The sequence below is a fragment of the Podarcis liolepis genome, assembly GCF_965112155.1.
Source record: "Podarcis liolepis genome assembly, chromosome: 11".
NCBI classification, from domain to species: domain Eukaryota; kingdom Metazoa; phylum Chordata; class Lepidosauria; order Squamata; family Lacertidae; genus Podarcis; species Podarcis liolepis.
This window is the reverse complement of record NC_139565.1, coordinates 64,944,676-64,962,521: the sequence shown is the minus strand read 5'-3', so window position 1 is coordinate 64,962,521 and position 17,846 is coordinate 64,944,676. Positions and strand designations below refer to the sequence as shown.

The 17,846-nt window shown below is 48.3% G+C and overlaps 2 protein-coding genes across 2 annotated transcripts in view; one reads left to right on the top strand and one right to left on the bottom strand.

The window, feature by feature from the left end:
* Nucleotides 1–17,846, bottom strand: part of UNC13B (unc-13 homolog B) — a 127,967-nt gene that overhangs the window by 89,484 nt on the left and 20,637 nt on the right. The window contains exons 2-7 of the mRNA XM_083464360.1: nucleotides 14,270–14,299; nucleotides 13,417–13,516; nucleotides 11,959–12,076; nucleotides 10,685–10,808; nucleotides 7,844–7,917; nucleotides 6,349–6,406 (exon numbers count right to left, since the gene is read on the bottom strand). Coding sequence (XP_083320486.1) covers nucleotides 6,349–6,406; nucleotides 7,844–7,917; nucleotides 10,685–10,808; nucleotides 11,959–12,076; nucleotides 13,417–13,516; nucleotides 14,270–14,299 — 504 coding nt within the window. The remainder of the gene's footprint in view (nucleotides 1–6,348; nucleotides 6,407–7,843; nucleotides 7,918–10,684; nucleotides 10,809–11,958; nucleotides 12,077–13,416; nucleotides 13,517–14,269; nucleotides 14,300–17,846) is intronic.
* Nucleotides 14,234–17,846, top strand: part of PIGO (phosphatidylinositol glycan anchor biosynthesis class O) — a 125,719-nt gene continuing 122,106 nt past the window's right edge. The window contains exon 1 of the mRNA XM_083465785.1: nucleotides 14,234–14,242. The gene's annotated coding sequence lies outside the window, so the exon portion shown is untranslated. The remainder of the gene's footprint in view (nucleotides 14,243–17,846) is intronic.

The window sequence follows — 17,846 nt, the reverse complement described above, 5'->3', positions numbered from 1 at the left end:
TGGGTTGCCCCAGTCACTCAGGGCGGATTCCAGCATATAGAAAAACATAATAAAACATTAAACCTTAAAAAGCTTCCATATGCAGGGCTTCCTTCAGGTGTTTCCTACATGCCATATACCGTATTTTTTGCTCTATAAGACGCACCAGACCATAAGAAGCACCTAGTTTTGGGAGGAGGAAAACAAGAAAAAAAATATTCTGAAACTCAGAAGCCAGAACAGCTAGAGGGATCGCTGCACAATGAAAGCAGCAATCCCTCTTGCTGTTCTGGCTTCTGGGATAGCTGTGCAGCCTGCATTCGCTCCATAAGATGCACACACATTTCCCCTTACTTTTTAGGAGGGAAAAAGTGAGTCTTATAGAGCAAAAAATACGGTAGTTACTCATCTCCTTGACAGCTGATGGGAGGGCGTTCCACGAGGATACTTGATGATTTAAAAAACTTTCAAACATCTGTATTATTTTTGCCTTTTTTGTTGTCTGCTGCCCTGGGCTCTTTTGGAAGGGAAGGTGGGGTGAAAATCTAATTACGAGCAGCAAAGTAACAAGAAATCTACCATCTGTCTGCAGATGTGGAAGAATTCCTGCCTCTCACTGGAAGAACTGAAGAAACAGCCAAGAAACAAACCACCATGGCCAGTATTGCCTATCTATCCCACTGAATGAGCATTTCACCAATAAAACGGGCGGCCTCAGAAGCCCTTTTTCCCTGGATGAAAGGCGGCTGGGAGAGGACCTCCCAAGGATTCTCCAGTGATGAACTGCATCCAGCCCAGACTTCCCAAGGCTGCATTGGGCGACACCTGAACTACTGATGTGCTCCTGGAAGTGAAAGGCATTACCTGGCTGCCATGGGAGCCCCCGGGCAAACGGCATCTGAGTGCAGCAGGCATTGTTAGCCTTCTCCATGACAACCAGATGGCTGTGTCTTTCATAACAAGGAACGGAGGTGCCATCTGTCTCTACAAATATTGGACTCTCCACTTAATTATCCAGCCACAGAGACTTTATTTGGCACACGGATGTGGGGGGAGTGGCACTTATTTGTTCTATATATTCTTCTCCAAACAGTTACACCATTTGGGACCATGGAAAATCACTCAGCGGCATTCTCTTTGGCTCTCTGTGTTGGAATCTGAAGATTCACGGTTTGTGCAACGATGCATTCCCGCAGATGACAAATCCTTTGCTGAGCACAGTCTAAATATTGGCCTTCAATACTGGGATATCACATTTTCCTAACGTCAGAAGCAGGAGGTTTCGTCCGTCAAATTCTGATACGTTCCACACCAGGTGTCTTCCATCTGCTACATCTGTACTGTTGAACCAGGATCAGAGCACTTCCTGGCCACAGCTCCATGCCAGGCCACTGGCCACCCAGTTTTCAAAAGGCAGCTTCAACACAGCCACTATCTGGAGTCTCAAAAGTCAGGAGCGCGGAAACCAAGTTCAGAGACTCTGAGCATCTTTCTGCACCATTTTTGTGTTGTGAATAACTGAGTGGAGAAGACAAGCCTGCAAGAGTGGGAAGATGACTCACTGCAGATTATAATGGAAGTTGACACCTCCAGAAACAAGTACGGGTTGGAAATCCCAGCCTTCAAAAATGTTAAGCAGTTCTGACAGCCAGTGCATTGGCAAACTCAGAGCAACCGAAGATCATGGACAAGCCCCTGTGTAAACAGCTTTTCCTGAGGCAAGCACCAAGAACACTCACATGTTACCACTGTCCAAAGTGTATACATGTATATTTAATTTAGTAAAAGCTATGTGCTTCATGATGCTCCTGAAGACCGTTCCTTGGACCAACTTCTGCTGGTGCAGGGAGCCTGCGCACTCCTGAGACACAAAAATACCCTTCAGCCAGCAAACAGAAGTTTGCCAGTTCTCTGACACACGGATGGTGAGCTTGGATGCAAAGGCAAATAGGCTGAGACACTGCAAACAGAAGCCTAGTAGCAAATCAATATGACAAAGCAATATGAGCCGCAGAGGGATTCAAGCTGCTAGAACCATTCATCCCATTAGATTCGAGAAGGGTCACTTGCAAGAACCTCTAGGAAATTACGTGGGGCAGAGGGAGGGAGACCCCCTGTTTTTCCTTGGCCCTTCCACATCCCTCTCAGGTTCCTCCACTGGGGTAAATCTGCAAGGACTTTGGAATTCCCTCCCTAGAGACATTAGGCTGGTTCCCTCCTTGTCCTTCCACTGGCAAGTGTAGATTTTCTTCTTCCAACAGGCTTTGGGGGAAAGGACTGCTTCCGTATGCTTTATATATAATGTTGAGGGGGGAGCGTATGCCTGAATCCCTTTGGATTCCTAGATCCAGCAAGGATTCAGCTGAAGTAGCCAGGCCAGCTTCCAGTTAAGGTATGGGTCATAAAGGTAACAAAGGAAGTGGCTCTGTGCCAGAGCACAAATGTGTGGGGGCCCCTCCCAAACTCGCCGGTAGTTAGGAGGACAAAAGCCAGAGTTGAGGTGCATGTGAGCTCAAAGCTGGGAGAGGCTGGAGGCTGAAGCCTGGGGGAGAGAGGCATGCTTGATTTCTGCTGGAATCCAAGGCTGTGTCTATGGGAGAAGCAGGACCCTCGTGGATCTACAATTCTATGATTCTGCTAATGCTGCAAGCCCCATCATCAAAGCCTCAAGTTGCATATATGTGCAAATAAACCATATATCCTAAAGACGCCCCCCTCCCCCTCAGTCTCTGCTGCCCCTCATTCGGAGGAAACTGAACCCCGGGGAAGCACCTGGGACCCCCGGAATCTGGCGCTGCTTGGAGATTGGGGTGTCATGCAGCAATATCTATAGTTTTAATTCTACCAGTGTTTCATTGTTTTTAAATGCTTTCTTCCCTATGATTTTAGCTGTTCTTATTTTTATCAGGAAGCCACCTTGAGTCAGAGAAAAGGAGGCGTATAAATAAATATATAGTAATTATAATAATAAAGGCCTCAAACATGTGCTGCCATTGCTACTGGTCTGATCAGTCCATGAACAGAATATGTTGAGATGTGTGCTGTACACTCAAACAGGTGAGGACCCCCTTGGCTGTGGGCTAGCAGAGGCTGCTGCTGCTGCCTGCCCCTTTCCCATTCGAGGAGGGAGGAAGCCCCTTGGATTCTGAGGGTGAAACCCAACATGCGCAAGTCCCTCTGGAAGATCTTGGGAGCGTTCTGCGCATAAGCCAGCACCTGCTTTGGTGAGCAACAGAACTTTCAAAAATAGGTATTTTAAACCTAGAGCAAAAAACATGAAGTTGCTTTGCAATCTGCCAGTTGGCCTCTTCTCTCTCTGGCAAACAGAAGCGATTTTCTAACAAGATTTTTCCAACTTCTTCTTTTTATATAAGATTAAGACTATTCACACAGCAGGATATTTTTTTTTTACCACTGAACAGCTATTTAAAAAATCAGCTCCAAAACCGAAAATAAAGATCCTGCGCATTAGCCGCTTCAGAGAGCATCGGACCTTCCAAGCAACATGTAAGGTCAGTGTCCTGGGCGCTCACGGCTCCTCTGCAACAGCCCTGCCCCTTTCTTGCAGCCCCAGTGAGCTGCCCTTCCTTCCTGCCCTGCCCCTGTTGTTGCTCCCGCAAAGCCTTCTGCTAAGCTTATTTAGAGAAAGTACAAGCATGACATTTCACTTATCATTGCACAAAGCATTTATCATGTTGCAAACGGCCAGCGTGGACAGAGCAGTTGCTCAATGTCCTCCTACTGGCTAGGGAGGAAATTCTTCCCGGTGCTAAGAGAGGCCTCAAGACCTCCGCCTGAGGACGACTCCTGGAGAAAAAGCAGCAGACAACGTCCAAAGACAATTCAAGGAATGGTTGTGCCAGATCATAGAACCAGAGAACTGCAGCGCTGGCAGGGCCCCCCCATGGAGTGGTGCATTTTCAACAAAATTAATTTGAACAGTTTGAGAAAATTCCAACATCTAAGCAACAAATAGGCCAGCTATTGAAAATATTTAACTTTTTACTAGAAGCAGATTATAATGGCGCACATTTGATAAAACCAAAATGGGAAAAAGAAATCAATTTAATCATATCTAATGAAAAATCATAGAATCGTGGAGTTGGAAGGGACTTCCAAAGGTCATCCAGTCTATCCCATTGAGATGCAGGAATCTCACCTAAGCATCCAGGACAGATGGCCCTCTAACTTCTGCTTAAAAACCTCTGAGGAAGAAGAGTCCACCACCTCCAGAGGAGGTCCCTTCCCCTGTCCAGCAGCTCTTACTGTCAGAAAGTTCTTCTTCATCTCCTACTTGTAACTTGAAGCCCTGGGTTCGAGTCCTACCCTCCAGAGCTGCTGAAAACACGCTTACTCCATCTTCCAAGTGACGGAAGGGCTTGTATGATCTAGTTGAGATTCCTGCATTGCAGCGGCTTTGACTAGATGACCCTCAGGGTTCCTTCCAACTCTATAATTCTATAATTTGATATTTTCTGACATTAGGAGGTGCATTTCCATGCACAAAAATATAGGGAATATTTTGTGACCAAGGCTTTTAATATAAAGAAACTAAAACACATACACCCCTCTTAGTCTGGGCTTCTTCATCAGTCTCAGCCAAGGAATGATGGGAGTTGTAGTCAACCACAGCTGAAGGGCAAGGCATCTCCCCCGACTCCCTGTTGCATCATACAGGCCTTTCGCAGCGGCTGCGGAGAGCCCAGCGCACAACTGGATAGAGCCTTTGTAATGAACTGCAAAGCTTGGTCCTCTGCCCACTTGCCATCCACAGGCCTAGTGAGGATGATCTCCAGCCCTGCAGGGCTTAGAGCTGCGCAGCTCAGTTGCACTAATGCAGTGAACTGCAAACCCTTTGTCTCTTCTGCTCAGTCGCACATGGACTTTAATATGCAATTAAGTCAATGTCCTTCTCCAAATCCTGTGCAATCCAAGTCAGTTAAAAGGGGGGGGGGATCTCCCCACACAAAAACTTGCTTTTGTAAAGTTTCTATGTAAACCACTTAGAATTTTTCATTCCTATTAAGTGGTATAAAAATTTAATAAATACTTGAATAATGAGTTTATACAATGCTACTCAGTGATATTAGAAAAGTAATTAAGCTACTAGATATTTAATTTGCTTGTCCAGCAACAGGGTAATTAACAATTCGTAATGTTAACCTTCTTGAAGAGAGCCTCTAATCAGCCTAGTGGATAAGCAACCGGCAACATGTAATACTCTAAATACCAAGTCTTACCAGGTTTCAGTGGAGGAGAGCAGTTCAGATATACAAAGCCCTGGAGATTGGCACACCACTTAGGAAGGGAAAGCTGGATCTGTTCCTTTTTCTTTGCTAGCATTTAACAAAAGCAACAGAACTGCCCTCGCCCCTTCCTACGCCCTGCGTCCAAATATCAGCACCACTTGGCAGGAGTTGCAGCTGAGATCCCCACAGCCCCACATCTCCCCAGGGCATGGGGAAGGGCTGGGAATAGGGGCACCCTGGCCTGCAGAAGGAGCCGTCGTTGACACTTGGAGCTCCTGGCTTGACAATGGAAGCATCTGACAGTGACCCACAGCTAGAAACAAACGGCGGCTTATCTCAAATGAGCAGCGAGCAAAGCTTGGCTACAGTTGTGATTTGGAGGAAAATATCCCGCAAGTGCTGCTTCACACATCAAGGGTAAGACAGGCAGAGTGAAGCAGGCAGGGCTGAGCATGGAAGCGCATGCTGCTCACTCACAGGAAACCATCGTTTATTCCATCCTGGGCTACAGAGAAGCATGAAGCAGGCCACTTATGCTGATGCAGAATCAAGGCCTCTAGAACGCTTCCCGCTTTGCATGCAGAACATTGTTATTTGATTTTGGATGTTATGCTCCCATTTCCACCAGAAAACTCAGTCTTGTCCACACACTGAAAGACACCTGGCCCAAGGGGTCCAGTTTTTTGAGCAAGAGAGTGGCTGTTCTAGGAGGCAGTCCACTTTGGCTCCCATTGCCATGCTCCACAGGGGGGCCCTGCAGTGGCCAACCGGGGCTTCATGCCTGACCAGACTTGCAAGGCCAAGAATGCTGCTGGCAGCAAGGAAAGGGCTTGGCAAGCGAGGCTTCTGCCTCTGCCCCACAGGCCCCCTTGAACCCAGTTGGCCGCACTGAGACATCACACTGTCCAAACCACAGAACGAAGGACAGGCGAACACCATGTCTGAATGCAACCACCAAGAGAGACCCAGACAGACAGGGCTGGCACAGGGATCATTATTGCCAGGGTTCTGAAGTACTGACAGCTCAGCAAACACACTTTGTTCTACTGCAGAAAGAAAGCAAAGCACGACAACCTACTGAAGGGCTGAAATACGAAGCGACTGAACATTTCTCACTTACAACACTGGGAGGCAGCAGTGGGCAGCGGCTGCTTCTGGACCTCTTCCGCAAACGAATGCTAAGGGGGGAAATGAGTAGAGATGAGGAATGCAGTAAAACGATTTTCAGCAGACAGGGGCTATCTCATTTAGGGGCACTTTTCTCCTCTCCCATAAAACCAAACACTCCCCTCTCCCAAAGAAACAATTGTCCTGTTTCACGCCAAAGCTTCCGGGCACCTGCTCCAGGGTCCCCCTTGGTTGCTACAAAGCCCCAAACACTTTCCCCCAAGTGTTTGCAAGCTGAGTTTGATTTCTCCTGTGCAGCCCTGCCTAGATTTGGAACAGGACTGGGAAAGAAACAGAAATGAATGAGCAGGAACTGGGACTCTGGTAGTGCCAAACTTTGTTGTACTGTGTTTATACTGTTTTAATCTTTGCTGTGAACCGCCCTGCGCTTTGGGTAGGCAGAACATAAATGGTTTAAATTAAATAAAAATGCAAGGAAGTATGGAGGGCGCAGGGCAGCGCCAGAACAGTGGTCTTCCGCCGTCTCAGACCCAGGGACCAACCTGAAACCCACAGGAGCATTGGGGAGCCATTTCCTTCTGTATTTGCTGTGCCCCACCTTAGATCAGGCCACTTCTTGGCAATGGGTCCCAACCCACCAATAGAAGACCAATGGCCTGGAAAGCTGTACAACAGGCAGAAATCCTGGCCCCACCTCTCCCACCTGCATGCATGCACTCTGCAGAGATGAAGCACCGCCTTGAGATTTCTTTTTAGCCAATGCAGCCCCAGGATTCAGTGGGATTTTGTTTTGTTGCTAAACGGGAGTTTCCTTTGGGGTCTTGGTTACCCTCCCCCCCCCCCATTCTTCCCCTGTATTTCTAATAAATAACTGCAGAACCAAAGAACGCCTTCAGTTAGCCTGTCACTTTCAAAAGCGGTGGCTCGTCTTGCATTATCCGATGGTGCAATGGAAAGTCAGCCTGCACAGCTGGCAGGGTAGGAGGGTGTTCCACAGCGCGGGTGCCACCACCGAGAAGGCCCTCTGCCTGGTTCCCTGCAACCTCCCTTCTCGCAGGGAGGGAACCGCCAGAAGGCCCTCGGGAGATGGACCTCAGTGTCCAGGCTGGGGGTGGAGACACTCCTTCAGGTATGCTGGACTGAGGCCACTCACTTGCCACGTCCGATATCCTCTCCTGTAAATGAACAAATGCTCTCACCCCCCACCAGAAAGGGCAGCCAATTCTCCCTGGCACCTGGCCTGCTATGCATGGGGAAGAACAGTCCTAGACTAGCCTTCCTCCTGCCTGTAGGAATGTCTGCTCAATGGGCAGCATTCCAGCATAGGGGCACCCGGCTGAAATCACAAATTGTGCAATCCAGAGCTGGGTATACCACCCGACCTTATCCAGATCCCCAGAAACCCCCTATGGGCATTTGACCAGACTCCAGCAAGAGGTCCCAAGGCAGGAGTGTGCATGGAGCACAGCAGAGCAAAGCATACCCACCTCATCATCTTCCTCCAAGGAGTTTATCTGCTTTAACTTCTGAGTCCAGTATTTGGCTTCCTCTTCCGGGATGTCTGCAAGACAGCAGAATAAGCAGGCGCCTGCTCCCATCCCTGTTCCCCAAAATATATTTTATTATATGCATATTCTGCTCCGACATGGGGGCCCCAGAAGCTTCCCACCCAATTCCACAGCTGCCCAGCCTCAACCATGCCACAGCATCGGGCGTCCCAGAACATCCATAGGGCCAGGCATGTACTTTTAAATTCAGAGCATGCTTAGGCAGAACAGCACATGACCAGGGATGCTGGTTCAATTCAGAATAGAAACAAAAACCACACACACAGCTGTAAAAACAACACGGCTTTCTTGGGCTCGTTGAGAACAGAAGGAATGGTGGACAGACCCTTGCGAGCTGCACAGTCAGATTACAGAAACGAAACTGTGTCAGCAGGTGAGGCAGGCGCACACTGCCAAGAGCCAAGGGGAAGGAGGAGCATGACTTCCTGGCCAAGGGTAGAGGGCCAGGGGTCAGAACAATGAGGGTGGCAGCAACAGCAGGCACGGTGTCAACAAGCGCTAATTAGGTTCAATTAATGTTTCATACTTTCCCCACTTTTCAGATCAGACTGAGAAACAGGAGGCGGCAAAGCACAACTGACTGCAGAGGCAAGGCAGAAAAACAGCTGTGGCCCAGAGATCTCTCTGAATGGAAACCCCGGAAAACATCACAAATCCAGCAACATAAAAGTTAAGTCTCTTGCTGGCTTTCCCAATTCCAGAATGTTTGGAACTCTGATTAAGGGGGGAAAGGAAAGGCAGGGAGGCTGGAGATGAAAAGAGGAGAACACAAAATCCATGGCCCAAGGGGAAGCATGCCTGTGCCTTGAGCAGGTGATGGAACCATGCGTGCCTGGAAAATCTCCCAGAAAACTCTGGCAGGTTAAGTTGGAAGCGGAGTGCTGGGCCAGGAGAGACCTCTTGCACTTTGCAGGTACCACAGGGAGGTTTGGGACTGCACAGAGCTCCAAAACGTCACCCCGTCCCCATTAACCAAGGCGCCTCTAACTCAGTCATCCCCAACATGGAGGCCTCCAGATCCGTCAGACTACAACTCCCACCAGCCCCAGCCAGAACAGAGCTAACTACTGACACGCCCAATGACACAGGCAAGAACCCTGCTTCCAAAAAGGGATGGAAACCTCGTCCTCAGACGTGTCCCTGTCTTGAACTGGCCAGGCAGAGCGGCAGGGGACTGCCAAGGGCCTGTCACAGCCTGGCTTCTGGGAGCCATTCCCATAGCATGCTTCTGGGCATCTTATCCGAGATAAGACAATTCGTTTCGCAAACACCACCACAAACATGCAACAGCTCCACACCAGGTCATTATATTCTCTCTGTCATCAAAGAAAGCCTTGAGCAGCTTTGGAAATGGCTTGTGGGAGAGCTTTTTAAGCCATCTGAACCCAAAGCTCGCTCCATGAATATAAACATGCTGAACCAAACACACAGGTATACCACTTCTTCCAAGTCCATTTTATCACATAGGAGAGGAGCGCTTTCACCTGGGAAATGAAACACAAGATTTCTAAATATATCTCTTTCCCCCCTTGGGGGGGGGGGAATGGTGGGATATTGCTGTAGAGAGAGAAGTGATCTCATACTCAAAGTTAAAAGGAAGGACAGTGACCAAGGTGGGACCCACAACGCTAAAGCGCCTTCGATACTGATGCAATCTTTATCCTGAGAGCACATCATTCCTGCACCTGCAAGGAACCATGAAAGGCACATGGCCCTGGGGTGCTGAGGCTGGAAAGGGTCCTACTTTTTGTCCCGGAGAGCCCATCACGGCATTCACTGGTTCTCAAACTCCTTAAGCAGAAGTTGCCTTCTTGTATTTCTTTAAGCATGAAATTAAAATAGTATCTGAAAAGCATCATTGCATGTTCTTGGAAGATATGGCTCCCCTGCAACAGCAGAAACCTTTCCTGGAGGGGGAGGCACACAATTCAGACTATTTACAACTTGTGAACCATTCTGAACAGCTAAGAGGGCGAGGAATGTCCCACTAAAGGAATCATTTTTGAGCCAAACTCTGCCAGCTAAAGCCTGTGTGGCAACAGCCGTTACACTGAACAAAGAAATAGTCCAGTAAAAGGGGCATCCCAGGTGGCAGCCTCAGTGAGGCTGCTTTGGAAGGTGCATTTCTTGGCCTGCAGTTTGGGCCCTGAAGTGGGTTTGGGGGGGGGGGTTACAATGGCCGCAGAGAGGACTCCTGCCCAGAAGAAACACAAGCCAAATTTGTGCCCTCTCTCCCTCTCAACGTTTGCCTGAAAGGCCCCATCCCTCCTCCACAGACACAGACAAACCCCCAAATAGGAAGAGAGTGGACTGGCCCTCCTCAGAAAGGACACTACTGTTACTTGCATTATTTGCAAAATCCTCCGTTCAGAATTACCAATCATACTTTACGAAGAGATTCAGACAGTGTATAATAGGGGCTGGACTAAAGGACCTTCATGTTTCCTTCTATTAGTTGCATTCAGCAGTCTGATGACTCTGAATAAAGATTACTGGTTGCTAGGCAATGTGAAATAACCACTCCACTCCCCCCCCCCCACTTATAGAAAATGCTGTGTTGCAAGAAAACCTCAGGGCTCCAAAAATGTCCTCCCATATACAGCAACGTAAGCCTGATTTAATTGGAACGAACTCCTGAAAGGGAACCACCACTAAGAAAAGACCCTCACGGTGGACCCGCATCAGGGCAGCAAGAGGGAAGAGGAGTCTTTGAGCTTCACAGAGGGTGATGGGGGACGGCAGAAAGTCATTTGCACTCACCGAAAGGCAACTCAAATCTTGTATCCAACAAAATCTGGTGAGGTGTTGGGTTTTTGGTGCCGCAGACCTCATGGCCCTTCATCAAGACCTCGGCTTCCAGGGTAGACCACTCCCCAGGGCCCTCCTGGAAAGAGAAAGGGCATCAGCAACTTCACCAGAAATATCTCCCCATCCATCTTCCCACTTTTCTCACGTCTGTTATTTTATCGCCCCATATGAAGCTGCCCCCAAAGTGCTGAAAGGCACAACAACATGCATTTAGATAATTTATAAAACACACATCACAAAAAACTGTGGCCACATACAAAAAATAAATCTAAAATTAAAAACTTTAAAAATACATCAAATCAATTTGCAAAACCGTCTGACTAGGTCCCCCGACCCCTGCAAGAAGGAATTGATATGGCAACTCCAAACCACATCAGGAAATGGTCTGAACTTTTGGAGGAATTCAAGCTTCTACAGAATACGTCAGAGACCACCAGAGTGCTGTTGCTGCTACAATTTATTTACTGCCGCTTTTTGGAAGTCCAAACACCCCCAAAGCAGTAAATCATCAATTAAAAACAAAATATGTATACTGTAGAGAACAAGCCGTGTGCCGCTGAACAAAATCCTGCTCATTTGCTGTGGCAGAATTACAGAACGGCTTTCACCTGTGGACTCAGAGCTTGAGACAAGCCATCCTCTGCAGTCGACAGAAACCCTCTTGGCCTAAATGGGCTCTGAGAAGAAGAAGCAAGAGGTCTGCTTTAATTCACGGGCCTTTATTTAAAAAAAAAAAAATGAACAGCAGCGTTTCCACTTATCGCCTTAGAAGACAGTTCAGAGTGTGGTGTAAGATTACTTTTCCTTGCCTGCCTTAAACGGTCATTGTGCCTGGATCAGTTGTGACTGAAGTCAAGAGGTGATGGGAGCTTTAGAAAAGGATTCCATAATTTCTGGGTCATGCAAGAATGCTGCATGGAAGAAGTATGCAACATTTCCATCTCCTGGCTGGGTCACAGGAGCAGTCCATGCCAGCCTTTACTTCAGTACAGATGAGGAAGTAGAGAGGGGCCTGAAAGACTCCACATGTTGTCGGACTGCAGATCCCATCAGCCCAGCCACTCAGGGATGATGGCAACTGTGATCCAACATCATGCTGGATACTAGACAGACGCAACCAAATGGCACAAGGAAAGCTCTTCGCCATTTCTTCACCGCCACCCCAAACACCCCAGAAGTCCCAGGGGGCTGAAGAGCATCTCTCTCGGCTCTGAAGGTCTACTGACCTCATCCGACTGCCGGATGGCCTTCAGCTCAATCCACGCTGTCCCAACCATTGTGTCCCAGATCAGCCCTTTGTTCCATACTTCCACAATCAAGCCCAGGTCCAGGCGGCTGATCTCGCTGCAAAGGAGGAAAAGAGACACAACACATAAGCAGCTGGGGGGAAACTGGACCCACACCTTCGCCTTTTTTACAATGTCCATTCTGATTGCTTCCCACCTGACTGCCTTGTCCCTGTTTTGATCTGAATCGCAACCGTCTTTCAGCTGCAGGTCAAGCCAGACCAAGAGGAGGATCTCCTGGGATCCCCCAGACAGGAGGAGGATGACCAGCCCCTCCCTGGCTGCCAGCCTCAGCACAGACAACTGCAGAGATGCACTTCGGCCACTAGAGGTCTATTCAGGACCACAAGTCAAAGCCTGCTGGGCTTGACCGCAAGATGCTCCTCCAGCCAAATCTCAACGCACAATTTAAAGTTTCCTCTGGCAAAGGACTCTACGACATGGCAGCCTGAGCCACAGTAGATTGCTCCACTTCTTTTAAAGCCCAAGTTCACAGTCCTTACTCCCCCTGTGATCATCCCTGCCCCTTATTTTGTACCTAAGCTTGCACATTTGCAAGGAATCACCACCCCTTTAAGAAGACCAAGGGCAGGATCCAAAGAAGCAGATCCGCTGCTGCAAGAATTTCTGCTTGCTCAATGCAACTTCTACCTCCTCTCATCGCTCTACACCCCACACCCCCCCAATCTGCTCCAGAATAGGTTTATGGGGGGGGGAGGCGAGGGAAGGAGGGGCAGTTCTGTTGCACAGCCCAAATGCCCTACGCTAGCAGATCTGTTTCACTGGATACTTCCGTAAGAGCATGTGCTGTTGGGAAGGGGGATGATGTCCGTGTGGAGAGTCCCAGGCAAGGTATTACAAAATGCAACATGTGTTTTCAAGCAACACCTTTGCAACTTCCCAATAAACAGGCAGAGAAAGGCAAATGCTTCTGCTTTCAGTGTTTTTGTCTTTTTTAATTATAAATTACTAATATCAACAATTTAATATGCATTTAAATCTCAAAGGAAAGCAAAAGTTTTCAGAGTACCAACAATATTAACATTCAAAAGAAATACAATACTTATAATGCTCTTGAAAGGAAAGGGACACCATATACCATAAATACAATCATATCCAATCTTTCGCTTTGAAACACCCCCATAGCATTACTTTTTCAATACAATATGGTGTTTCCTCTCTTGTCTCTTTCCCAAGATAAAAAACATGTTTAAAGTGCCTAATTTCCCAATTTCTCCCATCTTATCCTCCCTGTATGGAATTTAACATAAATACTCGCTTTCCCGTAACTCAATTGGTGGAACTTCCTTGCCCCCAGATAGCTGAGGGACAAAATTAACACTTAGCAACACGGCGCTCCCATTTCAGGTGTGATCTCGACCCACAGCATTCACTTACAAGAGGAAGTCTTGTTCCCAGCATGGCTGGTCCCCTCGAACGGCAACAGTGGTGCTCTTCACATTTTGCACCTTCAGGGTCACATACGTATTGAATTTATCTAGAGAGAAAGCAGAGTTGTTTCACCTGAGGGTAAATATCTCAAACTCCTCCTTGCCAACACATGGTATTTGGTGGAAAGAAAACGACTCCCACCAGCTGCACTTCAGCAGAGCAAGGAGATGACAGGAGAGCAGGGGCAGAATAGAAGTTTCCACTGCCACCTCCTTGGCCTTCATGATCTGGCCCCAATGACTGGGAAAGGCTTCACACAACAAGAAACACTAGCTATGAGTTAAGAACTGCGAGGAGTCAAGTGTGGAAGCCGCTCATTGCTTGGAAGAACGATGAAGCTCAATTTCCATTGAATTGTAAGAAATCAAGCTGCTTTCATTGCTGATAGCAAAATGGAGCTGCCTCAGTTTAATACTCCAAGGCTCCCAAGTGTGGTTGCCTTACACTCCTGGAACTTCCTTATATCTTGGAGCTTTGCTGAAGCCGCTTCAGAAACTCTCAAGACTTTTCAGTGGCCAAGGTCAGACCAATAACTGGGCACGGCTTAATTTTAACTTGTGAACTGCCCTGAGCTCTTCGGATGAAGGCGGTATATAAATCTAATAAATTTATTATTGTTATTTTGTCCAACTATTTTGGATTTTAGAAGGAACTGCATAAACAGGGAAGAAGCAGGCCAGACACTCGGAAGATAGAAAATTCCTGCCATGCACCAGAGCAGAGAGCCAGCCAAGAGGCAATAGCAAGAACACGGATGTCAGCAGGCAGACTTGTTGGGCAGAAGAAAATCTGCGCTCACCTGGTGGCCCCTGGAGCTTCGCTTTCTTTACTGTAAAAGAAAAAAGAGGGTGTCAGTTGATTATTCCAACCTCAAGCATTTTAACTCTCAGGTTGTTAAATATTTTGGCTGCAGATAAGGGAGAAAGAAGCCTTCAAGCTAGTTTCATTTTTCACAACAAAGGAACCTGCATAAGAGGCCACTCCAATGCTTTGCCCCACTTTCCTTCAGAAAAATGGGGGAATATTTAAGAAATGCTGAAATGGAGAACAAAGCATGTTGTTGCCCAAGGAGTATTGCACGGCCAGCACGAATTGGCTCTTGTCCCCCGAAGCCAGGAGCTCTGGATGACGGCTGTGCTCATGAGGAGCTTGGAACTGCGGTATCACGGGGAACAAGAAACCACTTATCCAGGTCCAGGACAACTCAGCACGGCTGGACAGGCCAAGTTCCACCTGCAGCTGAGCCTGCAGCAACCACTGCAGACTTGGAACAGCAGTGCCAGGAGGACTCTGGGCACAAACTCTGTGTGTGTGTGTGTGTGTGTGTGTGTGTGTGTGTGTGTCTCCTAGTTCACCCTTTACAAGGAGGAAGAACAAGCACGCAGCCAATAGGCAGCCCCACCTGGCTGGTTAGCAACACAGGAAGTTGCCCTAAGCTAGCCTTCCCCAACAGGGTGCCCTCCAGATGTTCTGGACTTCAAGAGGATATGCTGGCAGGGGGTGAGGAGAGTCACAGTCCTAAACATCTGGAGGGCCCAGTTTGGCAAGGCTCTCCTCCCTCCAGAGAAGCATTTTCCCCACCCTGCTTGGAGATGATGGGGATTGAATGCAGGACCTTTCTGCAGGCCAGGCTCCAGCAAGGAGCTATGACCTTTCAACTGGGATTCCTGCATTGCAGGGGGTTGGACTGGATGACCCTTTGGGACCCTTCCAACTTTACAACTCCACGATTCCCCATACCACCCTGGTTAAGACTTGTATGGGCAGGTTTACGCAGGCTGCCCCCTCCACTTTAAAGAAGACAGCAAGGAGAGCTGTGGCTTGCTTGCTCAGTTCTGGCCCTGCCCTTCCAGGAAGCCCAGCACAAAGCCAAAATATTGGTCCCTTGAGCCCTCATAGACATCTGGGGCCTGGCATTTGCCCAACTGAGCCAACTCTGGGTGACCCCAGCCCTTTCCAGTCGAGGCCCAGTCAGAGCAAGTAGCAGAAAGCCCTGATCTGTCCAGAATCACCCTCGCTGTGCTTAGCGTGGGCTTAGCAGGTAAGGGAGCCCTGAAGGGAAGCAAGGAGCCTGTAAGCCCCATTCACTTTCCTCTCTTCTTCCTTTTTTCCCTTTCACCTGCCTGAGTAAGGAGCTCTGTCTGTCTTCAATTAAGCCACCAGTTGCCCAATTACCAGCAAGTGACAGCTTGCTCGCTGCATGAACTATCCCCTCTCACAGTATAGAGGCATCGGGACAACGTGTGTGTGTGTGTGTGTGTGTGTGATTCATGACAGCTCCAACTGCAACTTCCAGCACGCTTTTACGCTAAAGCTCTTCCATTAAACACACTCTTCCTTTGAATCCACACAGCAACTATCCAGCCTCTGGTTTCTCTCTGCCAAAACTATGAGCAGGTACCATACTGTCCAATTAAGAGCAAACCCCTGGGGGCGGGGAGGAAACAAACAGCCACTCTTAACTGTCCTGCCTGACACCCGGAAGCTGCCCCCCCCCAACTCCTGTGCTTCAAAACTCAGCAGACTGGAGGCAATTAGCTCTGCCACATCTGATCTCGTTTCAGACAGAGGAACACGCTGTCAGCAAACCTGGCAGCCCATAGAAAGCAGCAGAGCCCTCTGATAGGAGAGAACTGCACCGGGTGATAATCTCCCATGTTGCTGCGGATGCTCAGGTCAGCTGGAGGGGGGGCGGTGCAGAAAAGATGGAAAGCGAGAACACAAGCTGTGGCCTAGATACTGAGCTTTGCAGAGCCACGAGGAACATCTGGATAGGTTCCTGATACAGATGTGCTGCTGATCCTGAAGCAGCAGTATCACACACACAGTTCCAGAAGAGGGCATAGGAATGAAGAAGCAAAAGAAACAAGAAAGAGCACAGCTCTTGCAAATTTTTACTTTTTTAGTAACTCTTATCTGTCAAGAAAGGAAGGTCTGGAACTACACACCTGAGGATGGCGAAAGCAAGCCTGGGGAGAAATCCAAAGAGATTCTCCACATGGACCAACGCAGGGTCCTGCGAGGCATCCCTAAGCTATGGCCTTCCCTCGCCCTTCCTATTTAATGACCCAACACTATGGCTCAGTTTTCAAAGAAGTAAATATTTATCCCAAATGCTGAATTAAGATTGCGTGTGTGCATGCCTGGAATCAGCCCACACTGCTTCCCCCTTGAAGAAAAAGGATCGGGAGCCCAGCAGAGACAGCAGCAGGTGAGCAAGAGGACCGGGAAAGAGAAAGGATCAGGACCTCTTCCAGGAAGTTAACACACTTGCCTCAGACAAGTGTCAAGGAGCCACCTGCCTGGCCGCCAGTGGTGAGCAAAAGGCCTTCAGGCGATTAGATGGGGAAGCCTTTGGGAAAACAGGGAAGGCAAACACCCCAACCAGACAACCAATGCGCCCTCTTTGGGGGTGGCCTTCTCCCATAACACGCCTGCCCAAGGACTCTCCATCTCCCTGCCAGTGGAAGAGGGCAGGTATAAGCAGGCAGCAGGGCCTTGTGCGTTGTGGCACCCAGAATACGGAGCAACCATCCCAAGAGGTACTTCTGGCCCCTTCATTGCTCGCTTTTATGCAGGCTCTGAAAACAGTTTTGTTTCAGTGGGCTTTTTTAAAGATAGTCCTCTTTAAAAATGTGGTCCAAATACAGCTTTCAATTATCATTTCAGATTATTAATATTTTATCTGCATTTTTGTGCCTTGCATATACTTGCATTACAGAAAGGCAGGATATAAAATATGAATAACAATGACAACAATATAACTCTAAATCAAGTCGATCCCACCTTGAGCCACTCACTCCAGACCAGGCATAGACAAACTCGGCCCTCCAGATGTTTTGGGACTACAATTCCTATCATCCCTGACCACTAGTCCTGTTAGCTAGGGATGATGGGAGTTGTAGTCCCAAAACATCTGGAGGGCCGAGTTTGCCTATGCCTGCTCCAGACCTTACAGGGTTATGAGGTCAAAATGGGAGAGGGGGAACCCTGAGCTCCTTGGAAGAGGTGGGGTGAAAAGGCAATTGCCTGGGTAAAATAACATAGATAATATAATTAAGTCTGTCTGTGTGTGCAGGCAGGTATAGTGGCAAAAATGTGTACTGGTTGGTAATTTTTACAGATGATAACAGATGCTTGCTACTGCAAGTGACTTGGCCATGATTTAATTCAGCCATAAGGGATTTCTATCCCACCTTTCTAATTCAAAGAAAAACTCAAGTACTAAAAAGCAAGAAACAACCAACTCAAAAACACGCCAAAGCAGCAGGTCCCTCCTCTTTGGATAAATAAGGCAGAGTGGCAGAGGGGTTACTTGGCTCTGTGATCTCTCAGCCACAAAGCCCAAAGGCCTGTTCAGAAGACACAATTAGCTC